Here is a 27546-nt window from a genome sequence, read left to right as displayed (position 1 = left end):
CCACTCCAGTACTCTTGCCTAGAAAATTCCATGGGTGGAGGAGCCTGGTGGGCTGATGTCCATGGGGTCACTAAGAGTCAGACACGACTGAGCGACTTCACTTTCACTTTTCACTTTCATGCATTGGAGAAGGAAATGGCAACCCACTCCAGTACTCTTGCCTGGAGAATCCCAGGGATGGGGGAGCCTGGTGGGCTGACGTCCATGGGGTCACACAGAGTTGGACACGACTGAAGTGACTTAGCAGCAGCAGCAGAGATGCAGATGCAGAGAACACTTGTGGATACTGTAGGGGACGAAGAGGGTGGGATGAATTGAAAGAGCAGCACTGACATATACACAGTCCCATGTGTAAAGCAGAAAGCTAGAGGGAAGCGACTATACAGCACAGGGAACTGAGCTCGCTACTCTATGACGACCTAGAGGGCCGAGATGGCGAGTGTGGCGGAAAGGAGGCTCAAGAAGAAGAGGATATGCATATAGTTGATTCATGTTGTACAGCAGAAACCAACACAACACTGTAGAGCAATCATCCTCCAATTAAAAATTTAAAAAAATAAATGGGAGGTTAGACTGAGAGAATTAAGCTAAAATTCTAAAATTAAAAGTTATTTTCAAACAGTAAATTGGAGGTAGAAGTTATAGTATCTACAGAACACTTTTAGAGCATAATTCCATAGTATATACAATAATAATATGCTGTCTAGGTTGGTCATAGCTTTTCTTCCAAGGAGTGAGTGTCTTTTAATTTCATGGCTGCAGTCACTATATGCAGTATTTTGGAGCTGCCCAAAATAAAGTCTCTCACTGTTTCCATTGTTTCCCCATCTATTTGCCATGAAATAATGGGACTGGATGCCATGATCTTAGTTTTTTTAATGTTGAGTTTTAAGCCAAATTTTTCACTCTCCTCTTTCACTTTCATCAAGAAGCTCTTTAGTTCTTCGCTTTCTCCCATAAGGGTGGTGTCATCTGCATATATCTAAGGTTATTGATATTTCTCCTGGCAATCTTGATTCCAGCTCATGCTTCATCCAGCCAGGCATTTTGCATATAAATTAAATAAGCATGGTGACAATATACAGCCTTGACTTAGACAGCATATTAAAAAGCAGAGACATTACTTTGTCAACAAAGGTCTGTCTAGTGAAAGCTACGGTTTTTCCAGTAGTCATGTATAGATGTGAGAGTTGGACCATAAAGAAAGCTGAGCACCGAAGAACTGATGCTTTTGAACTGTGGTGTTGGAGAAGACTCTTGGGAGCCCCTTGGACTGCAAGAAGATTCAACCAGTTCATCCGAAAGGAGATCAGTCATGAATATTCATTGGAAGGACTGATGCTGAAGCTGAAACTCCAATACTTTGGCCACCTGATGCAAAGAACTGACTCATTGGAAAAGACCCTCATGCTGGGAAAGACTGAAGGCAGGAGGAGAAGGAGACAACAGAGGATGAGATGGTTGGGTGGCATCACCAACTCGATGGACATGAGTTTGAATAAGCTCCGGGAGTTGGTGATGGACAGGGAATCCTGGCATGTTGCAGTTCATGGGGTTGCAAAGAGTCAGATGTGACTGAGGGACTGAACTGAACTGATACAATAATAGAACTCAATTTTTAAACCAAATAATTTTAACTTAGTATATTAGGAAATTCCCCCCTTCAAAAGGAATAGATTCAAATTATTCATTGTAAGTTTTCACATGACTTAGAAAACATTTATTGTATGTACAGTGCATTGTAAAAGGAATATTCAGACACAAAAGCATTGCTGTTTAGTTGTTCAGTTGTGTATGACTCTTTGCGATCCCATGGACTGTAGCCCACCAGGCTCCTCTGTCCATGGGATTCTCGAGGCAAGAATACTGGAGTGGGTTGTCCTTTCCTACTCCAGGGGATCTTCCCCAACCCAGGGATTAAACCTAGGTCGCTTAAGTCTCCTGCATTGGCAGGCGGACTCCTCACTGCTAAACCACCAGGGAAGCCCGTTTAGTCACTCAGTCCTGTCCAACTCATTGCGACCCCATGTATCGATTTACAAGTGTTTTACAAGGAGTTCAGAAAGGAAGAACTGACTCACTGAATGTAAATTACAACAGATATTTCAAAGGAACAAAAAAACCATAAGCTTTTTCAAAGTTTAGGTAATTTGTTCATACTAGGAGTGGGGGATAATTTTACCCACATGATTATTGTATCTTTGACATCAGTTTTGCAAATTTCAGGAATAAAAACATTTTGTTAAGCAATGAGTAATTTAGCAACTCAAGATTTCATCTCTTTGGAGATTATTTAGACTAACTTTCTTGTTTACCTCAGCATACACGTTTGTTTTTTTTCCCCCCTCTTTCTTCCCACTCTTAATATGCGGCTTGAAGTGAACACTTACTTATATGGTGCAGGGTAAGGTGTCACTTTGTTCCTTCAGCATCAATCAGGATATATTGGCATTTTAATGCCATAATTTTTTTGTTATTTACAGTTATGGTCCAAGATGACAACATAGAAGACTTCTGAACTCAACTCCTCCCTGATACACCAAATCTGTAGCTCTAAATGGAGCAGTTTCCTCTGGAAGAAGTCCAGAACTAGCTTATTAACGCCTAAATATTGGATGAATTAGATAACACCCACATGGAAACAGGTCTTGTGAAAGTGAAAGTCGCTCAGTCGTGTCCGACTCCTTGCGAGCCCATGGTCTACCCAGTCCATGGAATTCTCCAGGCCAGAATACTGGAGTGGGTAGCCTTTCCCTTCTCCAGGGGATCTTCCCAACCAAGGGATCGCACCCAGGTCTCCCACGTTGCAGGCAGATTCTTTACCAGCTGAGTCACAAGGGACGCCCAAACAGGTCTTGGCATACTCTCAAATACTGGGAGCCACTAAGAACGAAAAAGGAGCTCAGACAATCACAAAGAATTGAAAGACCACCAAGAGCTCATGCCAGGCTGAATAATAAGGTTCATCTCCTATGAAAGACCACTTCCTCAAGCTTGGGGGAGGTAACTATTTTGTCTATTGTGTAGAAACCAACACAGAGAGTGTTGGAAAACAAAGAAATAGGAACATAACTGCAACAAAAAGATAAAACTCCAGAAACAGACCTTAGTGAAACAGAGATAAGTGACTTAACCTGATTAAGTGTTCAAAATAAGAGAACAACACACTGAACAAAGCGAGAATTTAAACAAAGAGATAGAAAATATATGCAAATAGCTCAGATGGTAAAGAATCCACCTGCAATGCAGGAGAACTGAGTTAAATCCCTGACTGGAAAACGTCCCCTGGAGAAGAGAATGACTATTCACTCCAGTATTCTTGCCTCAAGAATTCCATAGACAGAGGAGCCTGGCAGGCTATAGTCCATGGAGCCCCAAGAAGTAGGACACAACTGAGCAACTAACACTTTCACATTCAAACAGAAATCAAAGACCTGAAGAATACAATAACTTCACAGAAAAATTTAATAGAGGCGTTCAGTAGTAGGCTAGATGGAGCAGAAAAAGGATTAGTGAACTCGTAGGACAGTACTTTCATGCTCATGCTCAGTCACTTCAATCATGTCCGACCCTTTGCAACGCTGTGGACTCTAACTCACCAGGCTTCTCTGTCCATGGAATTCTCCAGGCAGGAATACACAAGTGGGTTGCCATTTCCTTCTCCAGGGGATCTTCCTGACCCAGGGATCAAACACACATCTCTTATGTCTCATGCATTGGCATGCGGCACAGAAGAGAAGAGAACACTTTCAAGCCCAATTTACAAGAGCAATACTACCATTACCAAAACCAGAAAGGACACTACAAGAGAAGAAAACAATGGGCCAATATCACTGGTTAAGATAGATACAAAATCTGCAGCAAAATACTATCAAACTAAATTCAACAGTACTTAAGAGTATCTTATGATCAAGTATAATTTATTCCAGGGATAAAAGGATGGTTTGACATCTGCAAATTAATGTGATATAGCATATTAACAAAATGAATAATAAAAATCATATAATCTGAATAGATGCAGGAAAAGCATCTGACAAAACTCAATATTTATTTTTAAAAAAAAATTCACAACAGAGCCTAGAGGGAATGTGCCTAAACATAATGAAGACCATATACTGATAAGGCCACAACTGACATAATGCTTAGAAGTGAAAAGCTTTTCCTCCAAGATCAGGAACAAGAGAAGATGCCCGTTCTCACCACTTTCACTGAATATAGTACTAGAAGTTCTAGCAAGAGCAATTCCAAGAAAAATATATAGAGGGCATCCAAATAAGAAAGGAAAAAGGAAAATGTTCTCTATTTGCAGATGACATCTTTATAGAAAACCACAAAGACTACCAAAACCCATTAAAACTAATTAAAAAATTTAGCAAAATTTCAAGTATAAAATCAATATGTAAAAGTCAATTACCTTTCTATATAACAAGGATTAGAGAAATTAAGAAAACAGTCCCATCTATATCGTACTTAATAAAGTATTCAGGAATAGATTTTTACCAAGGAAGTAAAAGGTTTGTACACCGAAAATAAAATATTAATGAAAGAAATTGAATAAGACACAAATAAATGGAAAGATATTACATGCCAATGGATTGGAAGAATTAATACTTTGAAATGTCCAATACAGATTTAATGTAACCTTAACCTATGGAAATTCCAATGGTATTTTTCACAGAAATAGAACACAAAATTCTGAAGTTTGTATGGAACTCCAGAAGACTCCTAATAGTGAAAGCAATCTTGAGAAAGAAGGACAAAGCTAGACATCACACTTCCTGGTTTCAAAGTTTATAATAAAGCTATAGCAATCAAAACAATATGGTATTGGCACAAAAACAAACATACCAATGGAGCAGAAAAGAGAACCCAGAAATAAACTCATGCATATATGGCCAACTAATTTATAACAAAGAAGCCTAAAATATGCAATAGGGAAAGTATTCTTTTCAATAAATGGTGCTAGGAAAACTGGGCAGTTAAAGAATGTAACTTAACTTCTGTCTTATACCATACAGAAGAACAACTCAAAATGGATTAAAGACTTGAATGTGAGACCTGAAATCTTAAAACTTCTAGAAGAAAACATAAGTAATATGCTTGTTGACATCAGTCTTAGCAATATTTTTTTTTTGGATTTGACACCTAAAGCAAAGGCAACAAAACAAAAAATAAACTACAAACTAAAAAAAGCTTCTGTACAAGTGAAACCATCAACAAATGAAATGGCAACCTTCAGGATGGGAGAAAATATCTGTAAATCATGCAGCTTCTAAGGGATTAATAATCAAAATATATAGAGGTCATACAACTCAATAACAAAAATCAAACAATCTGATTTTAAAAATGGGAGGAGGAACCAAATAGACACTTTGCCAAAGACGACATGGAAATGGCTAACAAGTTCATGAAAAGGTGCTTAACATCACTAATCATTAGAGAAATGCAAGTCAAAACAATGAGATATCATCCTAAACATGTTAGAAAAGCTGTGATGCCATTTGCAGCAATATGTGGACCTAGAGATTATGATACTAAGCAAACTAAGCCAGACAAAGAGAAACCTCATATGATACCACTTCTGTGTAGAATGTAACAAAAAAAAAAAGATACAAATGAACTTATTTTTACAAAACAGAAACAGACCCACAGAATACAAACAAACTAATGGTTACCAAAAGGGAAAAGAGGGAGGAATAAATTGGAAATTAACAGATATATACTACTATATATAAAATAGATAGCCATGAAGCACCTACTGTATACCACAGGGAACTGCACTTACATATTTGTAATAACCTATAACAATAAAGAAGGCTGAGTACTGAAAAATTGATGCTTCTGAATTTTGGTGCTGGAGAAGATGCTTGAGAGTCCCTTGGACAGCAAGGAGATCAAACCAGTCAATCCGAAAGGACATCAACCCTGAATACTCCTTGGAGGGGCTGAAGCTGAAGCTCCAATACTTTGGCCACGTGATGCGAAGAGTTGACTCACTGGAAAAGACCCTAATGCTGGAAAAGATTGAAGGCTAAAAGATAAGACGGTGGCAGAGGAAGATGGTTGGATAACATCACTGATTCAATGGACATGAACTTGGGCAAACACTGGGAGATTGTGAGGGACAGGGAGGCTTGGTGTGCTGGGGTCCATGGGGTTGCAAAGAGTCAGACACAACTTAGTGAGTGAACAACAACAGCATAAGGGAGAAGAATCTGAAAAATATATGTATACATACACATACATTTATATACCACTCTGCTGCACACTTGAAACTAACACACCACATTGTAATAAGAATAGCTATTGTCAATTGACAAACACCTGAGAAAAGAAGAGAAGCAAAAGGCAAAGGAGAAAAGTAAAGATCTTTTCCCTCTTGAATGCAGAGTCCCAGAGAATAGCAAGGGGAGATAAGAAAGCCTTCCTCAGCGGTCAGTGCAAAGAAATAGAGGCAAACAATAGAATGGGAAAGACTAGAGATCTCTTCAAGAAAATGTGAAATTAATTTAATCAAGGAACATTTCATACAAAGATTGGCACAATAAAGGACAGAAATGTTATGCACCTAACAGAAGCATAAGAGATTAAGAAGAAGTGGCAAGAATACACAGAAGAACTATACAAAAATGGTCTTAATGACCCACATAACCACAACGGTGTGATCACTAACCTAGAGCCAGACATCCTGGAGTGCCAAGTCAAGTGGGTGGGCCTTAGGAAATAACACTACAAACAAAGCTAGTGGAGGTGATGGAATTCCAGTTGAGCTCTTTCCAATCCTAAAAGATGATGCTGTGAAAGTGCTGCACTCAATATACCAACAAATTTGGAAAACTCAGCAGTGGCCACAGGACTGGAAAGGTCAGTTTTCACTCCAATCCCAAAGAAAGGCAATGCCAAAGAGTGCTCAAACTACAGCACAATTGCACTCATCTCACATGCTACCAAAGTAATGTTCAAAATTCTCCAAGCTAGGTGTCAACAGTATGTGAACTGAGAACTTCTGGATGTTCAAGTTGGATTTAGAAAAGGCAGAGGAACTGAAAATCAAATTGCCAACATCCATTGGATCACATAAAAAATAAGAGAATTTCAGAAAAACATCTACTTCTGCTTCATTGACTACACTAAAGCCTTTGACTGTGTGGATCACAAACTGTGGAAAATTCTTAAAGAGATGGGAATACCACACCACCTGACCTGCCTCCTGAGAAATCTGTATGCAGGTCAAGAAGAAGCAGTTAGAACTGGACATGGAACAACACTGGTTCCAAATTGGGAAAGGAGTACGTCAAGGCTGTATATTCTCACCCTGCTTATTTAACTATATACAGAGTACATCATGGCAAATGCCCAGCTGGATGAAGCACAAACTGGAATCAAGATTGCTGGGAGAAATGTCAATAACTTCACATATGCAGATGACACCACCCTTATGGCAGAAAGTGAAGAACTAAAGAGCCTCTTGATGAAAGCAAAAAGAGGAGAGTAAAAGAACTGGCTTAAAACCCAACGTTCAGAAAACTAAGATCATGGCATCCCATCACTTCATAGCAAATAGATAGGGAAACAATGGAGACTTTATTTTTCTGGGCTCCAAAACCACCGCAGATGGTGACTGCAGCCATGAAATTAAAAGCTGCTTGCTCCTTGGAAGAAAAGCTATGACAACCTGGACAGTGTATTAAAAAGCAGAGATACTACTTTACTGACAAAGGTCCGTCTATTCAAAGCTATGGTTTTTCCAGTAGTCATGTATGGATGTGAGAGTTAGATCATAATGAAAGCTGAGCACTGAAGAATTGATGCTTTTGAACTGTGGTGTTTGAGAAGATTCTTGAGAGTCCCTTGCACAGTAAGATCAAACCCGTCAATCCCAAATGAAATCAGTCATGAATATTCATTGGAAGGACTGATACTGAAGCTGAAGCTCCAATACTTCAACCACCTGATGCAAAGAACTGACTCGTTGGGAAAGACCCTGATGCTGGGAAAGACTGAAGGCAGGAGGAGAAGGGAACAACAGATGATGAGATGGTTGGATGGCATCATCGACTTGATGGACATGAGTTTGAGCAAGCTCTGGGAGTTGGTGACGGACAGGGATGCCTGGAGTTCTGCACTACATGGGGTCACAAAGAGTTGAACATGACTGAGTGACTGAACTGAACTGATTTTCAAGAATATGAGATCTGTATCTTTTTTCTGAAGATGGAGAGAGAAGAAAAAAAAAAAAACCTTGTGCACTCTTGGTACACAAATTGGTGCAGCCACTATGGAAAACAATTTGGGGGTTCCTCAAAAAATTAAAAATAGAACTACCGTATGATCCAGCAATTCCACTTCTAGGTATATATCCAGTGTAAATGAAAAGAGTCTATTAAGGCATGCCTGCATCCCCATGTTTATTTCAGCATTATTCACAGTAGCCAAGATAAGGAAACAACCGAAGTGTCCATCAGCACATGAGCTGGAAAAGCAGAGGTGATGCGCTCGCTCAGAGGAGTGTTACTCAGCCATGAGACAGGCTGAAAGTATGGTATTTGCCAGAAAAATGGTGGACCGTGTGGTAGACATTACGTGACATGAAATAAGCTAGAGAGAAGAAGCAAATACTGCATGGCATCACTTTTATGTTGACTCTACAAAAAAAGAAAAGTCAACTTCAGAACAGACGGTTGAATAGCAGTTGCCAGGGATTGGTGAATGGGAATAATAGGAGAGGTATATAGAAGGGTACAGACTCTCAGCTATAAGATAAGGTTGGAGGACCTAATGTAAACAGGATGAGTATTTTTTTATAACACTGTAATGTATAGTTGAAATTTGCTAATAGAACTCTTCTAATAGAACTTGTATTCTCACCAAAAATAAATATGTGAGGAGATGGGTGTGTTAATTAAATAGATTATGAGAATTTTCCCTAATGTATATGTATATCAGATCTACACAATGTATACTTTAAATATCATAATTTTGTATGGCAATTATACTAAAAATTTTAAAAATACATTGCTATTCCAGGTTAAAAAGTGACAAAGCATAAGGCAGTATTGTCCTTAAGAGATAATTTTCTCAAAGACTGGAAATTTGGTCCCAAATAGTTTTTAAACATTCACTTAAATGAATGCAATAGAAACTAAACTTGAAAAAACAAAAGGGAAATTATTAATAAAGAAGCAGCTTTTTGAAACTTTGGATTGCAGAGAGTAAACATGAATGAGTATATAAACATGTAAAAAATAATAGTCATGAAAACTTTGCTATAGAAGAGCCAGATTAAAACTGGGAATAAAAATCAAACTAACTTCAAAGGAAGTCTGATTTAGTCACTTTGGGTCTTCAGCTTAAAATTCTTCAGAAAAATGCCCTCAAGAGCTTAAAAATCTCAAAAGTGTCAGCACAAAGAGAAAGGTGATATTTCCTTATCTGATAGTCAAAAACTGAAAGATAAAAACTACACTCAGTTCTAGTGAGTGTAATAGCAGAGATGCCCTACTATATCAGGTCAGCAGTAGCACCGCTCGTGGCTATAGGCCCCTGCTCATCAGCATCATCTCAAAAGGAACTCAGTTCCAGTATGGCTGGGTATTGTTTTTGGCTGCAAACCTGAGTATAACTCACAGGTTCTCTCTGAGATTGTGAACTGCCTAATATACTTTAATAAATTATTTTCCTACTTAAAATTAATTAAGCAAACAACATTAAGTCAATTAACCAGCTTGTCCTCCAACCAACTCATTAACTTACTAATGAGTAAGAAGGGAGGGAGTGAAAGAAGAGTTTCCTCTTAACTATTAATATAAAAATAGCAAAGGTAAAGTTAGGTGAGTTTTCAAATATTTTAACCAACTGTTTGATATTAGCTATATTTTATATAGCCAATATATATGTAAAAAGCCAGAGTCTTTTTACAGTTAAAAAGACTCCTAAAGATTCCTAGTTAAAGTCTTTTTACATTTATTTTCATGAGTTTTAAAATCCAGTGCTTATTTTGATTTAGTCTTATGTTCAACATTTATTCCACCATAAAATCACCCCTGTGGCATATGCATAATACTGATTTTCATTTTCTAGGAATTGTACTGTATAGTAAAAAGTTTAATTAGACTAGTGTACCAAGTATAAAATTAAATATTCATTTACATACTCCTATAAAGCTTTGGCAAGGACTATGTTAAAAATAATTTAAACTGGAATCAGTAAGTCATTTTTCAGTAAGTCATTGTTGTACTTTATACAATATATACACTAAATCAAATCTTGATTTAGAGATACAAGAGAATCAGCTAATTTAAAAGAAAACTTGTAATTTCTTTTTTTAGACTTGAGAAGCTTTTTGTAAAGTTTCCCATTTGTTTTAATCTGCTTATTGTTCTAAGGTTGAATTTTTTAGAATGTTGAATTTTCTCTAAATGGCATAGAGCACTATAGTTGAGCTAAAACATCACTATAATCAGAAAGCAACTGGGAAACAAAAACCCTTCTAGTGATATTATGCAGAAAGTGATTTAACACAAGAAACTAGGTGCTTATCAAGTCACTAAAAGATTGGAGACAACCCTAAGCTTGGCCTACAGGTATGACTTTCTGAATAAGGCCATCAACAGATACATCAAGGAAGCAGACAACTTTGCTACTGTTAGAATCAGAAGACTACTGCCAATCAATTTTTGAACTGAAGACCACACTTTTATAAGATCAGGATTCTACTACAACTGCCTCTTGACATACAAAAAGCTTGTGACTGGACGCTAGAATGTTGCTTTCAAAAATAAAGCAAAATCTCCACTGCAGTAACACCAAAGCAGCAGAAAGTTTGCTTCCATTTCAAAACCACTTGTCAAACTTTTTGAGGCCCTAACCCACCATGCACTATGTAAAAAAGGCCACCCTGCCATGAGGAAGCCCAAGCCTCCTAACAAAGTCACCACTGACAGTCCCAACTGAGTTCAACCTTTGAGTCATTCTAACCCAGGCATGTGGGTAAAGAAGCCTCCTAAAGATTTCAAGCCCTCAGTCATTCGAGTATTCCCAGCTAATGCCCCAGACATCATGGAAATAATATCCCTACCTTGCCTTGGTTTAACTCCTTGCTCTCACCATCTGTAAGCATAATAAAATGATTGTGGTGCGTGCTAAGTCTCTTCAGTCATATCTGACTCTTTGCAACCATCTGGACTGTAGCCTCCCAGGCTCCCTCTGTCCATGGGATTCTCCAGGCAAGAATACTGGAGTAGTTTGCCATGCCCTCCTCCAGGTGATCTTCCTGAACCAGGGATGAAACCCACATCTCTTATGTCTCCTACATTGGCAGATGGGTTGGAGTGGTTTGCCATGCCCTTCTCAGGGGATCTTCTCCAACCAGGGATTGAACCTGCAGCTTCTGCATTGCAGGTGGATTTTATACCACTGAGCCATCGGGGAAGCCCAAAATGATTTTCAGTTTAAATTTATTAACATTTGTAGTGGTCTGTATGCAAAAAGAGCTAACTGAAACAAATGATATAGAAATAAGATTCAACAAGCATTTCAGAAACATTTTTAAAGATTATAATACTCTATTTTGTGATACATAGCACAATGTACCTAAAAGTTTATGCTGAATTGTAAAGGATAGCTGGCTTCCAATTTTTGTCTCTTACTAAAACTACAGTGAATAATTTTATCAATAGAAGTTTTTGTATTTAGTATCATTTCTTTAGTATAAATTTTCAGAATGACTATGTCTGGGCTATAACCAAATTTCTTCATAAGTGTTTTATAGTACTCATATCTGTCTTGAATATTTACTGTACTAAGAAAAAAATATTAAGCAAATTAACTTTCATATATTAAAAAAAATTTAAGCAACAAAAAGAAATCCTTTAAGTTAATCAGCCCTATTGAAGACAGACGAATATGGCCAAAGACTCTGAGCTGCCCAGATATGGTAATGTCAGCCAGACCTCATGAGTCAACCATAAGATGGAGAAAATTGGGCCATACAGGGGGTAGGGAAAATAAAAAAAGACCGACCAGCATGTTGAGTAACCTAATTATTGATACTACCCTATTATAAGCTCAAATGAAACAATGTTCACAAAATGCCACTAAAAGATGGTAATAGATAGGCAGGCACTTTCACTTAGCAAGTCCAGTCCTGGCTAGGTAAGCAAATGTTACTACTTTCAGAGCTCTGCCATGTGTTCTTGAACCTAGATGAGTGAGTGTGAAGAGGGCTGTAACCCATCCCACATTACTCTGAATAAGCCCTAAAACAAGCCTTCACACCTGGGTATATCCTAACTGATATGCCCAGAGCAGCGTGGCTTACATTTGCAGTTTGTATCCCTAAAGTAATTGCCATTTTCTAACTTACTGTATGTCTTTGTTGGTACCGGCTGTTGCCCTCAGTGTTTTTCCTATTTATAAGACTAGATTCAATAGTGAAGGAGAGGCAGAACTCTTGACTTCTGCTTCCCCATAGCTAGCTTGTCATGTGATATTTATGCCATTCTGTCTGAGAAATCTGTGTTAATATGGAAGACAACTGGTCCCAAGAGACTAGGAGCTCAATGGACATAACGTAAGCTACTCCTAAACCCTACTAAATACATCATCAAAATTGATAATCCTTACCAAATATATTAGCTGACCCAGTGGCCTAGTTTTTAAGCATACAGACACTAAGTGAGAAAAATCTGGATTAGAATCCTGACTCCATGAGTACTGCTTATGTAACGTTAGACAATTTTCTGAACATTTTTTGACCTTCATTTTCCTCATCTGCAAAATCAGGATAGAGCACCTACCTTGCATAGTTGTTGTGAAGATTAAATCAGTGATGTGTGTAAAATGCCTGGCATTGAAGTATTCAATAAATGTTAACTCATTAAAAAAAAAAAAAGTAAAACACACTAGTGCATTTAAATGGTGAAATCTAATTCTCATCTTTGCGCTAACTACAAGGGGATCCAGAGAATGTATATTTTAAGTTTTCAAATTCCTCAATATAGAAAAGCTGTAATGGAGTGGACACTGAGTGCCAGTTCCCATGTCCAATATGAACATTAAACAGGATTCTTCTGGTTAACTCTGTCCTTTGAATAACCAAAGAAGCACATTTCAAGATGTATTCTGAATATTGAGCTGATGTTTTCAAATACTGAGATGATGTTTTCAAATACTATGTGTTAGCATTAATACTATTTTAGTGCAATTATTCCAAATTTTTAAATTATATCAGAACAGAGATAAATTCACAGGCTCTAAAATAAACAGTACTATTTGGTCTTAGACTTGAGCAACTTTAGTGGAACACTTGGGAGTTCAAAATGACAGTAATAATATCAAAACAAAAATGACAGTAATAAATCATCTTTGTTCAGTTTACCATATACCAGGAAGTTTCTGGCATATAACATGTTATTACAAAAGCTCCATGAGTTAGATAGTAATAGTCCCAATCAAAAGGAAACTAAACTATGAAGTCTGCAAAAATGTATACAACTAGTAGGTGGTAGAACTGGGATTTGAGCCCAGGCAGTCTGGCTTGTAGAGTCAATATTCTTATGTACCATTCTCAACTTTGCAGTAAAATGCTTCTGTTCTATATTTTAAACCCTAAGCACTTGAAGTTCTTCCAAAAACTTATATAAATAGGTGTATATTTACATTATGCAAAAGAAACTCTAGTACTATAAACCTATTTTGTACTGCCATTAAATGGCAGAATACATAATGAAAATATAGAATAAGTTTTAACTATGTTAGTCATATTTTAAAGACAAATATACTTAATAATTATGAAAAATTTGGCTAGCTATTGAAATTATGACTAAATACTAAAACAAGGACTTAGCCATCTTTAAATGGTTTAAAAACAAGGAATTCTCCCTTCATTTATTAATCTACACACTTAAATTCCTTTATGTTAAGGTTTAATTATGATATTTATGTTGCCTTCTTCCTCTTGGTACAGACCATGTAAATGGACACTGCACAAGTCCCACTTCTCAGAGCTGCAGTTCTGGAAAACGACTTTCCAGTGCTGATGTTTCAAAAATAAATCGCTGGGGTCCTGGAAGACCACCATTTCGAAAAGCACAGTCAGCTGCTTGCATGGAGATTTCTTTGCCAGTTACAACAGAAGGTAGGTTAGACATACAAATCTGTGTGGATGCAATTGAAATTTGACATACCATGGGAATTAGGAGCTGGGGGATAAGGGATTGTGGTCACATATAAAAGATATGAAGAGCTGGTCAACTCTAGACAACGAGCAACTGAGAACCTGGTCGGGCTGGAGCCACGAATCCCAAATCCATTCCTCACTACACCTGTTTCATCTCTAAAACCAGAATGCTTCTGTTTATGGGTAGGTTTCCATCTCCTCCCTTCTATGTATTAATCTGTTCTGTATACTCCTACTTTCTTTCCATCTCAACGTAAGCTTCTTGGTATCTCTATCTGTAAACAGTTATTTATTGTCTTGTAACCTTTGTTTCCTCAACTATTAAGAGAATGTGACCAAGAAAAAGGCAAGACGTTAAATTCTAGTTTGCAATCTTCTTATGTTTTAAAAAGAGGATTGTTTGTTTATTTATGGAATTAGCGTTGAGGGCAGGAAGTAAAGTACATGAGTCAGAAGGCCTAGATTAAGAAAGATTAAAAAAAAAAAAAAAAAGAGGAATCCTGTAACTGCTGCAGGTGGCTCAGTGGTAAAGAATCCACCTGCCAATGCAGGAGACATAGGTTCAATTCCTGGACCAGGAAGATCCCCTGGAGGTGAATATGGCAACCCACTCTAGTATTCTTGCCAGGAAAATCCCATGGACAGAGGATCCTGGTGGGCTAGAGTCCATGCAGTCACACAGAGTCAGACAAGACTGAGCACGCATACAACTTCTGCTGCTGCCTTGCTGATAAAAAGCTTTGGGACTAGAAATAGAAAAAAAAAAGTAATCTTAGGAATATGCTATGGTAATTCTGTGCTATAAAGTAATTCACCATTTGTGTGTGTGCTCAGTCACTGAATCATGTCTGACATCGAAACCCCATGGACTGTAGCCCTCCAGGCTCCTCTGTCCATGGAATTTTCCACATAAGAATACTGGAGTGGGTTGCTATTTCCTCTTCTAGAGGATCTTCCTGACCCTGTCTCTTGTATCTCCTGCATTGGCAAGCGGATTCTTCGCCACTGAGTCACCTGGGAAGCCCAATTCACCATTTACCACTCCTCAAAAAATTTGATAGTAGTGATCTGTATTATTCAAATTTTTAAAATAAAATTTTAAGGCACTTCCCTGGCAGTCAAATGGTGCAGACCCTGCACTTGCACTGCAGGGGACATGGAATCTGATTCCTGGTCAGGGAACTAAGTTTCCACATATAGAAGTGGCGTGGTCAAAAATTTTTTTAAAAAAGGGAATTCTTAGCTTTTTAACATTCTACCATATTAAGTCTGGTCCATGGACATGCATATGATCTTCTTTCACAGGTGTCTATGAGTAGCAGCCTTGAATGTTGATGAACCATGAATGGAAAATTTTTGAAACATTAGCTAGGAATGTAACAATGTAAGGAAAGTGTAAAGGTTGTAAAGGAATTAGTAGTTTCAGTCACTGGATTGAGCTGGGAATTTTGAGTTTTAGACATTTCTAACGTGTTGATTCAGGGAAAATCAACTCTATATCTCTATCTCCAAATCTGTAAAATATATAGTTTATATCTGTGCTCCCTCTCAGATCTAAATTCTATTAAAAAGTTATTTTATAAACTTGCTGAAGGATAGAGAAGGGGGAAAATTAGAAATATTTTGGTTTGTAGAAAAAAGAATAGTCTGAGGAACTTTAATATTTAACTTTATTGTATATTATTTTATTATATATTATTATCTTTTTATAAAAATGAGTCATGATTTCCTATCAAAATGGAAAGGAGAGGGAAGGCAGTAGAAAGAATATGAGGAACTTGTACTCTGGTGTGATTATAAGAACAATACAACTTTCCTATATCATTTACCTGAGGTGGTGAGTTTCTGCTTGTTGGAGTGTACACCATGTGTAAAAGTTGATGAGCAGGGGAACTTGAAGCCACCTGTTTCCTTTTCATTGGCTGAAGCCCTCTCAGAAAGATTACCACACTCTCAGTGGGGTGGCATTGTGTACAGCTCTGTATTTAGTCCTTGGCAAAGCCAAAACTGGATTTAGATTCAAGGTAGGCAGCTTGTAACTAGTTCAGGGAGATAACATTTGTTCAATGTTATATAAATAGTTACAATTATATAAATATAAAAATTATATAAAATTATATAAAATAAAAAATTATATAAAAGTTACAATTGAAATTACTTCAAATATAGCAAAATTAAAGGAATGTATTTACCACAGAACATACGTGACCCTTCAGGTAAGTAGCCACAATGTTGTCAGTATATGGGAATTGTCAAGAAGTCATTAGGAATACTTTCAGTAATTGAGAGAACGGAGAGAAGCATAATTAAAACTGTACTAGAGATTCTTGTAATCTTAACTATTTAGACTAAACATATTTTTTCTAAATTAGAGAATTTCAACTAACTTGTGAGGTAAGGTAGAGGAAAAAAACAAAACAAAACAGTGGACTGCAGTTCTGCAGATTCCAGCTCTGCCTAAGTTTATGATTTACACTTCTGGACTTCTCTTCATCTTCAAAATAAGCTGGTGAACTGGATAAACTGCCTTCCAGATCAGTTAACAAAGAATCAAATTCTACTTCTCCCTCATCATTTTGGATTTCATGTACTAAGTCTGACTTCACTTGTTCTGGAAACACACTAAAACTTAATTTTTGGTTTTTAAATTTCCATAGAAAGTCGAGAAAATTCCTATAATCGTTCTAGAAGCTCTAGCATCTCCAGCATTGACAAAGATTCTAAAGAAGCGATTACAGCACTATACTTCATGGAGTCCTTTGCTCGGAAAAATGACTCTACCATCTCCCCTTGTTTGTTTGTTGGAACTAGTCTGGGAATGGTGTTAATCATCTCCCTAAACCTACCTTCAGCAGATGAACAAAGATTTACAGAGCCAGTCATGGTATTGCCAAGTGGTAAGAGTTTTCATTTATTCCTTCACTGCTACTTTTTCAAATTTATATAAATGTATTGTAAAACATTTAACTTGTTTTCATCTGGAGCAAAGATTTAAGTATTCTGGATGTTAGGAACTATTGAGAACTTTATAAATCATATCTATCCCAACTATTGCAGTTTACCTCCCTGAAAGGCAAAAATTGTCAACCATTTCTATGGTAGTAATCTGTGCAATTCCCAACCTAAACGATGCCTTGGGAAATAAGTTTCTGAAAAGCATTTAAGAAAGTCTTAAGGCAAAAGTTTAAAATTTTTAATGAATTGAAGCATTTCTCCAATGTTCCATGCCAGATAAGAACCAATGAGTGTTTTACATTATCCCTGAAGAACTCAGATGATTAAACTAGAAGCATTCTGACTTGAGCTGGCTTTCTAAATTCTTTGATAATCTCTTCATCTTGTTTTGAAGCCATGCCTCAAAATTTCTTCCATTTTATCTTAGTACCTAGAGAATTTGACCCCAGTTATGAGTACTGCTGCTGAAGTATATGTTGTATTCTCTTCCTACTTTTTCCCTCTTGAAGAGCTGTGATTCCTTCTGTTATTCCTTTGAGTATTTTAAAAGTTATTCTTATCAATAACTTTTACTCTTTTCCATATATGAAAAAACTATCTGAAAAACATTTCTAAAGTAAAAATAATTTTATTAATATGTAGAATGAGGGATTTTTTTAAAAGAACACATATGGTATGATAGGTTAGATAGACTTGTGTTTTCTTTGTTAACTGGTATGCTAAATTCATACAGATGGATTGTTACTGTGGGAAGAATATTCAGCTCTCTACTAGTGAGGCAAAATCAGATAAATATATTGTGTGTGTGTGGCCTAAACAACACGGGTTTATCTTCTCACACTTCTGAAGGCTGGAGGACCAAGATTAAAGTGCTGGCAGGCCTGGTTTCTCCTGCGGCCTCTCTCCTTGGCTTGCAGTTGGCCACGCTCTCACCATATTCTCACCTGTCTCTCTATGTGCTTGTACCTCTGGTGTATCCCCGTGTATCCTCAGGTCTTAAGAAGACATTTGGATGAGGGCCACCCTATCAGCCTCATTTTAGCTTAATCACCTCTTTAAAGGCTTTGTCTCAAATATGATCACATTCTGAGGAACTGGGGTGTAGGCCTTTAATGCATGAATTTGATAAGGGGAGGAGGGGAAAAGATCCTGCCCATAAAATGCACTGTATTTTAAAGGTTACTCATTAGCATCACTATATTTTAATTGTAAACATATTTCACAGTAAGAAAATGTCTTTTACTGTATTCCTAATTTTAAGGAAATATGAATAATTCTCTTATAATGGTTGAGAGAGAGCCAGATCAGTAAGGTCATAATGATTTTTTTAAGTTTTAGTTCAATCCATTTTTTAACTCAATAAATTTTTATACAGATTGGATATCTAATACATGGCACGTATTCCTCAAATATTTAAAGGTAAAAATCAAATCCTGGTATACACAAGTGTACAACTGTGAGTGAAAGACAATTTTCTAGTAAGAGATAATCTAAAAAATATGGTTTTCTATGCCACAAGCATAGAAATAAATAAGTCTCTGGAACTAATTTAATGAATCAGAACCACAGGAAAGTTCTTCAACATTCTTAGCAAATAGACTTGAAATGATGGCAAAAGACAAAGTGAGTATAGATTTAACTTAATAGTTGGGCATCTGGTTCATAAATATTTGCAAACCTCCTTAAAGAGAGATAATGGGAAGCTATCTTCTCCAAGTTTCTATGTCAGCCTTCTTTCAAGACTTTGGTTATTATATCAGTATCATTTTATCATTTTAACAAATGTACCACACAAACACAAGGTGCTAATAACAGAGGAAAGGACAAAGAGGGCATATGGGAACTCTCTCTACCATATGCTCAATTTTCTATAAAACCCAAGACTGCTCTAAAAAAAATTAAGTCTATGAACTTAAAAAAGCAGAAAACTGAGTCCAGGTTCAGATTTGTTTTATAGTTAACTACTGAAAGAGAAAAAGCCCAATTGGAAGGCATAATTTATGACAATAAAAAGAAAAAGGATGGAGTTCCACAGAGAAGACAGAAAGCCAATTCAGATTTAAAGTAGAAAACTCATCCTCTCCTCCCTCACATCCTACTTCCTGACTCCGTCTTCACCGTCTTCCCAGTATCTACTCTACATCACATCCCTGTTCCACTCGTCTCTGTCCTATTGTAGTGCTCTAGATTATGGGAACCATTTTAAAAGGTGTGAAATTAGAGGCATTTCCCTCTTTCATAACCAGAGCTAAAGTGGGTGATGTGCTTTCAGGCCCTGAATGGGTTTTCCTGTCAAAACATTGTTAAATTACCTTTTATCAGATGGCCTAGAAAAATTTATCTGAGTTTAGCAATTTCCTGAAAACACAATCCATTTTGAAATTTATTCATCCGTTTTTTCAACATATGTTTCCCAAGCTCATACTAATTAATTAGGCACTGGGCATACAATGGTGATCAGGACACAGAATGATTTTTATTCTCGGATTATTTGCAAGGAAGAACAAAAGTAACCAGAAAATTACAATAAGGGAAGTAAACAATACTGTGGCAGGATGGGAGGGGGGATTTGGGGAAGACCTCTCTCACAAAGCATCTGTCTGAGGTGGAACAGGTTTAGAAGGGAGCTCTGCACAGTACTGATATTTAAGAGAAATTCAGGAAAGCATAAAAAACCTAGAGGTAGCACAGTTGAGTCAGTTCTAATGAGATGGAAGAACTAGAGCCTATTATACAGAGTGAAGTAAGTCAGAAAGAGAAAAACAAGTATCATATTAACGCGTATGTATGGAATCTAGAAAGATGATACTGATGAACCTATTTACAGGGCAGCAATGGAGACACAGAACAGACTTGTGGACACAGTGGGGAGGAGAGAACAGGACAAATTGAAAGAGTAGCATGGAAACGTATCCAGTACTGTATATAAAGTAGAGAGCCAGTGGGAACGTGCCATATGACACAGGGAGCTCAAACCATTGCTCTGTGACAACCTAGAGAGGTGGGATGGGGTGGGACATGGGAGGGAAGCTCTAGAGGGAGGCGAAATATTTATACCTATGGCTGATTCATGTTGATGTATGGCAGAAACCAACATAATATTGTAAAGCAATTATCCTCTAATTAAAAATAAACAGATTTTTAAAAGGAGACCAAAAAAAGAAAAACAACAATCTAAGGGGTAAAAAGAGCATGAAATAGCTAAAACTTAGAGCTATAATGGTGCTGAGGCTGGAAAAACAGGCAGAGGAATAGAGGACCTTAAGACCACGATAAGGAGCTGGAAGAGACTTCCTAGATCTCTGGGGGTTTTTTTGTTGTTGTGTACAAAGATTGTGATATGATATGCTTTTTTTCTCTAAAATACTGGTGGTTAAATTTTGTAATTGTAAAAAAAAAAATTGTAATTATAAAAACTCCAAATACAGAGGAAGGTCTGCCACGAGCAAACTCTCCCCCTTGTCTGTCCCATCTCCACCTACCATAATTCTGCCCTTAGGAATTTTACTCTCTAACAGTAATTCTGTGAGAAATTTGCTGAGATTCTAACTTTAAAGCTCCTTTATTGAAGTATAATTGACATACAAAAAAATACATATTTATTGTATGCAACTTGATGAGTCTGGAGATAAGTAAACATCCATGAAACTATCCACAACCTATGCCATAAACATATTCATCACTTCCAACAGCTTCCTCCCCCTGTAATTTTGAGACTCATTTTAAATTTTATTTCATTTCTGTGTAAGGCTTTGTGCTACCTCTAACAAATTATTCTGTAATTATCAGTTCTGCCACATGAAGTGCCTATCACTGATTTGTAAAAAAAATTATTTTCATGCTTCAATATCAAACTCAAACTCATGATTAAACTGAAGATTCTCCATAATAAATTCATTCTCTTTACCCCTGAACTGTTTCTTCTTTCTATTCTTCCTGTTTCTGTTAATAGTTCCACAATACTACCTAAATGACTTCCATCACTTCCATTTCTTTTATGATTCCTTTTACTTACTGCCCCTGTACTGGTCTTAATTCCAGTATTGTCTTCATCTCCTGATTTTTATGCACCATATTCTCATACCTTCACTTACCCATAGAAGCAGTTTTTTGGAAATCAATGATCTCTATAAGCTCAGCCTTGTTCTACCTCTTTAATCTGATTTCCTGCTACTTTCCAGCACCAGTTCCCTGGTCCAGCCAGTCTTATTTCTTCTCTTCCCATTTCTCTTTGCCACCTGTCAATCATCTATCATTGTTAGATGTCATATGAGCTTTTATATTTGTTGTCAAAATTTGGAAAAGTTTCTTGGGAGCTATAGGATTTGAAAGAATTCAAATTTTCTACAGACTAGCTTTTAGCTCCATCCATTTTAAATTTGAAATCTTGTTTGTTCAACATTATTTATTTCTATTGTTGACATAACATATAATTTGTAATGCTCTTCAGCCCTGCACTTTCATATCAGATTAATGAGGAGTTGTATCACAGTAGTAGGAGTTTTCCTGGGAGCCATCGCTATACCTAGGACAGCAGTAACCTAGACAGGGTAGTGACAGTGAATCATCTGTTAATAAATAAACCTACTAAACTCAAACTAAATGCATCTCCATCTTTTTTCCTCTTTTCGTATACTGAGGATATGACTCTAACTTACTATTTCAGTTTTTGATTATGTATTATATAAGCTTAGGTATGTTTTCATATGTATATTCTCAACACTGTAAAAGTATACCAGAGATTATCTTCTTACCTTTTTTAACTTATTTTTCTTACCATATTCTTGTTTTGTCCTTTGCCTGCTGACAGATTATCTCATAGACTTACCCTCTACTGTAGACTTCCTAGCTTACTCCCTATGTCAGACTTACTTGTCAGCATTTAATTCCTTTAAAATCCAACTATCTGATGAAGAACAATTAACTTATGCAAATGTACAAATGAGCAAATGTGCTATCTCTCAAGATATAATATGAAGCCAGTTAATAGGCTTTGTCTGGAAATCAGTTAGTTAAAATAAGAAGGATATGGTTTTTAATCTCAAGTCTACACCTTGATGAGAAATTTCATCACCTGATTTCTATGCATCATATTCACTTAGGGCCTTTCCATATAAGACATATATATTTTAAACATATTTGTGAAATTCATACATTATATCTTACAAACTTCATTAAAAACAGATACAATATAAAAATATAGTCCAAATGTAATGATTGTATTTGACTGAACAAGTAAAATCACAGCCTAATACAGAAAAACAAACATACTCTCCACTTGCACCAGCTCTATTTGTTGTTTACAGTTTTTATTACTAGTTGTACTGAATGTGTTTATAGCAATTCTATTTTTCCCAAAGTAAATATACTGTCACTTGAAACTGCTGAGTATAAAGTATGAAATCTGAGTCTTTAACAGCTAGACACATGGAAGCTATTAAGATTTTTAGATATTAAAAAAGCAAAACAAAATGCTCTCCAAAAACAAATGAAATCTCACATACCATTTTGTCACATGTTACTGTCATGAATTCAAACTTTTGCCGGAATTTCTTCTTTTATGGAGAGATTAAAAGAACATATCTCTTTGTCAAAATAGAATGATCTAGATATATAGTTCTTAATACAGTAGGATAACCTGGAAGAAATGGATAAACTCCTAATGACATACAAATATCAAGACTGAATCATGAGGAAATAGAAACTGAATAGACTTGTAACTAAAAGGATATTTGATCAGTAATAATAATAAAAACTCTAAACAAAGAAAAACCCACTTCTCTTTTTTAAAGGACTGTTTTCACATTAACTTATCTTGGTTGTCTGGACAACAAATTCTCATCAACAATATGGAAATGTGAACTAAAGCACTAAATCACTGCATTTTAGAGTGACAGAACACCTAGAGATTTATTCCAGAAGCCATCACTTTAATCTGTGTCAGAACCACTTGAAGGGTTACAGCATAGATTGTAACACTCTGGCTCCATTCCCAGAGTTTCTAATTCAGTTGGCCTGAGGTGGAGTCTGAGAAATTGTTTAACAAGCCACAAGTGATACTAATACAAATGCAGTTTTTCGTGCTGGGATGAAAAAACAACAGCCCTCCCTCCTCCTGGGTTTTTCCTTTGTGTCTCCTCCTCCACGTTCACACAATTACGACACTCACACCACTTCTGACACCAGATAAGTGGAGGCCTTCTCCACAAACAAGTCTCTGAGATACCAGCTGAGTATTCCAGAGTTTGACTAAATTTGGACACTGTCCACATGGAGGTGGTCCCACAGGGTAACGGCTCTGTAACCCCCTTCAGATGCCAATACCAAGTCAAGTCAAGGTTGTCACCTATTCTTCTGACCAAGAAGACCTGAGGCTTCCACAGCCCCCTCCTCTAGTTCAATCAGTTTTCTAGAGCCACTCACAGAACCTCAGAAAAACTTTTACTTACTGTTTAGCAGTTTCTTATAACAGGATATAGCTGAACATCTGATGGAAGAGATGCATAGGGCAAGGAATGTAGGGAGGTACATGAAGCTACCACTTCCATGCCTTCTCCAGGAGTGTCATTCTGCCCACACCACTACTTGCTCCTTAACCCGGAAGCTCTTCAAACCACCACCACCCCACTTTTGGGTTTTTAATATGGTTTCCTTACACAGATGTGATTAATTAAACCGATGGTGATGGAATTCAATCTCCAGCTTGTCTCTCTGCCCCAGCGGTGGGGGTAAGGCTAAAAGTGTTAACCTTCTAATCACCTGGTTGGCTCCCCTGGCAACCAGCCCCCAACCTTAGGTGAGACTCCAAAATCACCTTATTAACTTAATGAAAGACACCTGTATTGTTCTTGTCAGGCAATTCCAAGGATTTTAGGAGCACTGTACCAGAAACAGGGATAAAGACCAAATACATATGTATCATAAATCATAACATCATGCATACATAATATGGTTAATCACAATCCTGGTTCATAAGTTTAATTCTACTTTCCAGGTGGCTCAATGGTAAAGAATCCGCCTGCCAGTGAAAGAGATACAGGAGAGATAGGTTTGATCCCTCAGTCGGGACGATCCCCTGGAGAAGGAAATGGCAACCCACTTCAGTATTCTTGCCTGGAAAATCCTTTGGACAGAGGAGCCTGGCAGGCTACAGTCCATGAAAGAGTAGGACATGTCTGAGTGACTGCACACACACAAACATACACTTTATTTCTATACCTGTGTAGCTGAATATGGCTGGAGAAAAATAATCAGACTAAGTAGTCTCATTTTGAAATAAATCATCAACAACCTCTGGTGGGTTCCTCTGTTGCTGGGGGGTCACATTATAATACTTTAGTCTTCTCTCCACCCTTAACAATTACATACTTTCTCCACTCTCCTCAGAGCTCTAACACCTTCTCCACTGTTTTCAATCTCAGTAATGAACATATCTTCTTTCATTGAGAAAACAATCAGATGAGAATATCAGCAGCTGCCACCATCACCAAGATTGCTACCTTCTTTTCTGTTATTGTGACTAAACTGTGTAAACTCCTGACTTGGTGAACATCTCCACTTATACACTAGATTCTATTCCCTTTCACCTACATGAGAAAGTCAATCCAGCAATTTTTCCTTTTTCCTTTATATATTTATCTACTAAATCAGCATACAAACATGCTGTTATTTCTCCCATTAAAAGAGAAAAACCCTCCTTGAATCTATGCTCCAACAATGCCCCATTTCACTTTTTTTGTCTTTAGTGCAAGATTCCTTGAAATATTCAAGGAATATTATTGTTATATTCACTATTTTCAGTTTTATTCTCCCATTCTCTTGAGTGCATTCTGATCAAACTTTCTCTCACACCAATCAACAAAAGCCTCTACATAGGTCATCACTGATATCATTGCTAAATTCAATTCTCAAGTCACATCTCACCTGAAATATCAGCAACATATTGCACAGCTTACCATTATCCCTACCTTACAACATTTCACTTTTCATTTAGATTCCAGGATACGTTATTTACCCAATTTTCTCCCTACCTCTATAGCTATTCCTTCTCAGTCCCCTTCACTAGTTCCTCTACATTTCACTGGACTTAAAATCAGCATGCTCAAAGACAGACTCCTTGAATCTTTCCTGTTTTCTATTTATATCCAAACCCTATATGAAATCAGTCGGCCTTACTCCTTTTTTTCTTTTCAGCCTTACTACTTTAAATTCCACTCGTAATCTCGTGGGTCATATATTTACATGTATAGTCTGGGTCCATCCCCAAATTCCTGGTACAGGTATCCAGTTATTTGACAGCCACTTGGATCTAATAGGGCTTCCCTGGTGGCTCAGACGGTAAAGAATCTGCCTGCAATGCAGGAGACCCACGATCAATTCCTGGGTCAAGAAGATCCCCTGGAGAAGGGAATGGCAACCCACTCCAATATTCTTGCCTAGAGAATCCCATAGAAAGAAGCCTGGCTGGCTACAGTCCATGGACTCGCAGAGTTCAACAGGACTGAGCAACTTACACTTTCACGTTTCACTTTTGGATCTAATAAGTATCTCAAACTTATGTCCCAAACTGAGTTCCTAATATTCCTTTCTTCCATAGTCTTTCTGTATCTATTAATGACAATTCCATCCTTCCAGTTTCTCAAGTCAAATACTTGTTGATTGAATGATTAAGATTTTAGTGGGAAAGACCAATAATTTGGAAAACTAGGGTAAGGCACACTTCTAGCCAGTAAGACCTCTTTTAAGAGGAAAATCCTCATTACTTATCTGTGAGTTATTTACTGTAGACTGAACTGTTAATATTTTGTTACAGAAGTTCTTAAATTTAAGCTTCCTGTAATGTGTATTTCTAAAATAGTAATAGTAAGGTTGTAATTCTGACTTGCTTAAGCTTTCTTTTTTTTTTAAAGTTAGAAAAGACTAAAGACAGAGTCATAAGATTAATAATACAGTGGTGGGATTCTCAGGTGGCTCAGTGGTACCAGAGCAGGAGCCACAGGAGACTTGGGTTCAATCCCCGGGTCAGGAAGGTCCTCTGGAAGAGGAAATGGCAACCCACTCCAATATTCTTGCCTGGGAAATCCCATGAACATAGCCTCGCAGACTACAGTCCATGGGGTTGCAAAGAGTCAGAGACGACTAAGCACACACGCAAACATGTACAGGGAAAACTTAAACCTTGTATAAAACTAATGAAAAGAATAGAATCAGGGCATTTACTATCACAAATTAGGAAACAAAGCAGATATTTGGGCAAGGCAACTTATTAATAAACAGTCATTTTGATACTGACAGCTTTGTAAGCATCAGGCGTTAAGTAAAATGGCTTCCAAAATGTAGATTTCTTGTTTTTTTAACCTACTTTAGGCTATCTCTAAATTGAGGGTGTTAATAACTTCAAGAAGTTCTCCATGGTGTGCAGCAATGGAAATATGGGAGCTTTTTTTCGGGGGGGGGGATAGAAGAATCACTCCTAGATTAATATTAATTAAATCATTCGTCATAGCCCTTGGCAGATATTTTTCTTCTTGGTAGGTCTTTCACACCTTGACCCTCAGATTAAAGCACCTGAGCCCCTGCTCCCTTATCCCTGTCAGACATCTACAGGCTTCTTGGTTTTAAAAGTGGGTTTAAAAACACAACTGAGATGTTAAAGCATCTAAACATGTTATTTTGAATTTTATAAATTTTATAATTTAATAAATTTTTAATACTTTATATTTTCTAAATGGAATGTGCTTGTATAATACCCTTTCCAAGTCTCTGGTGCATGTACTCTTGAGGTATGTCAGCCTGGGATAGCTTCCTTACTCTCTACATGCGTGCTCGGTCACTTGATCGTGTCCAGCTCTTTGCAACCCCATGGACTGTAGCCCTCCAGGCTCATCTGTGGAATTTTCCAGGCAAGGATACTGGAGTGAGTTTCCATGCCCTCTTCCATTACTCTCTACACGATGTCAAAGAACAAAGAAAAGAAAAGGCTGCTCAGGCACTGCTTAGGGAAGAGTCTGGAAGTGTCCAAAGGTCAATCTATCCCAAGTTACCTCCTAAGCCTTTGCAGTATCCAATCTCTGGGACTGGTAAAAAATCGCCCCTAGGTAATAATCTGGCATGGATGATCAACCTTGGAGGATCCAGGTGAGTAAACCGTTTTTCTGTATAAAAGATGCATAAGCCTGAGTAAACACCAAATTCAGTTTGTTTTTTTAAAAATACAATCAAAATTGCTAGCATGAACTGGATATTTAAATTTCATGAAGCATTCTGAGTATTCATTTTCAGAAGAAGAAAAATAGTATTTTCCAGTGAATAAGTCTATAAAGAAATGGAATCAGATGGCATGATTATCTTTTCAGTTGAAGTTATTCAGTAAATTAAAATTGTAAATTTTCTGAAATTTGATTTTTTTTTAA

General features: G+C 37.1%; 1 protein-coding gene across 11 annotated transcripts in view; it reads left to right on the top strand.

The window, feature by feature from the left end:
* The window catches only part of STXBP5L (syntaxin binding protein 5L), a 327812-nt gene that overhangs the window by 287427 nt on the left and 12839 nt on the right, over positions 1-27546 (top strand). For all 11 annotated transcript variants that reach the window (XM_043874859.1, XM_043874853.1, XM_043874861.1 and 8 more), the window contains 2 exons: positions 13967-14137; positions 16837-17076. In XM_043874859.1, coding sequence (XP_043730794.1) covers positions 13967-14137; positions 16837-17076 — 411 coding nt within the window. The remainder of the gene's footprint in view (positions 1-13966; positions 14138-16836; positions 17077-27546) is intronic.

This window comes from Cervus elaphus, chromosome 19, assembly GCF_910594005.1.
Source record: "Cervus elaphus chromosome 19, mCerEla1.1, whole genome shotgun sequence".
In the NCBI taxonomy this organism is placed as follows: domain Eukaryota; kingdom Metazoa; phylum Chordata; class Mammalia; order Artiodactyla; family Cervidae; genus Cervus; species Cervus elaphus.
The sequence above is the reverse complement of the archived record's forward strand: the minus strand, read 5'-3'. Positions and strand labels throughout refer to the sequence as shown.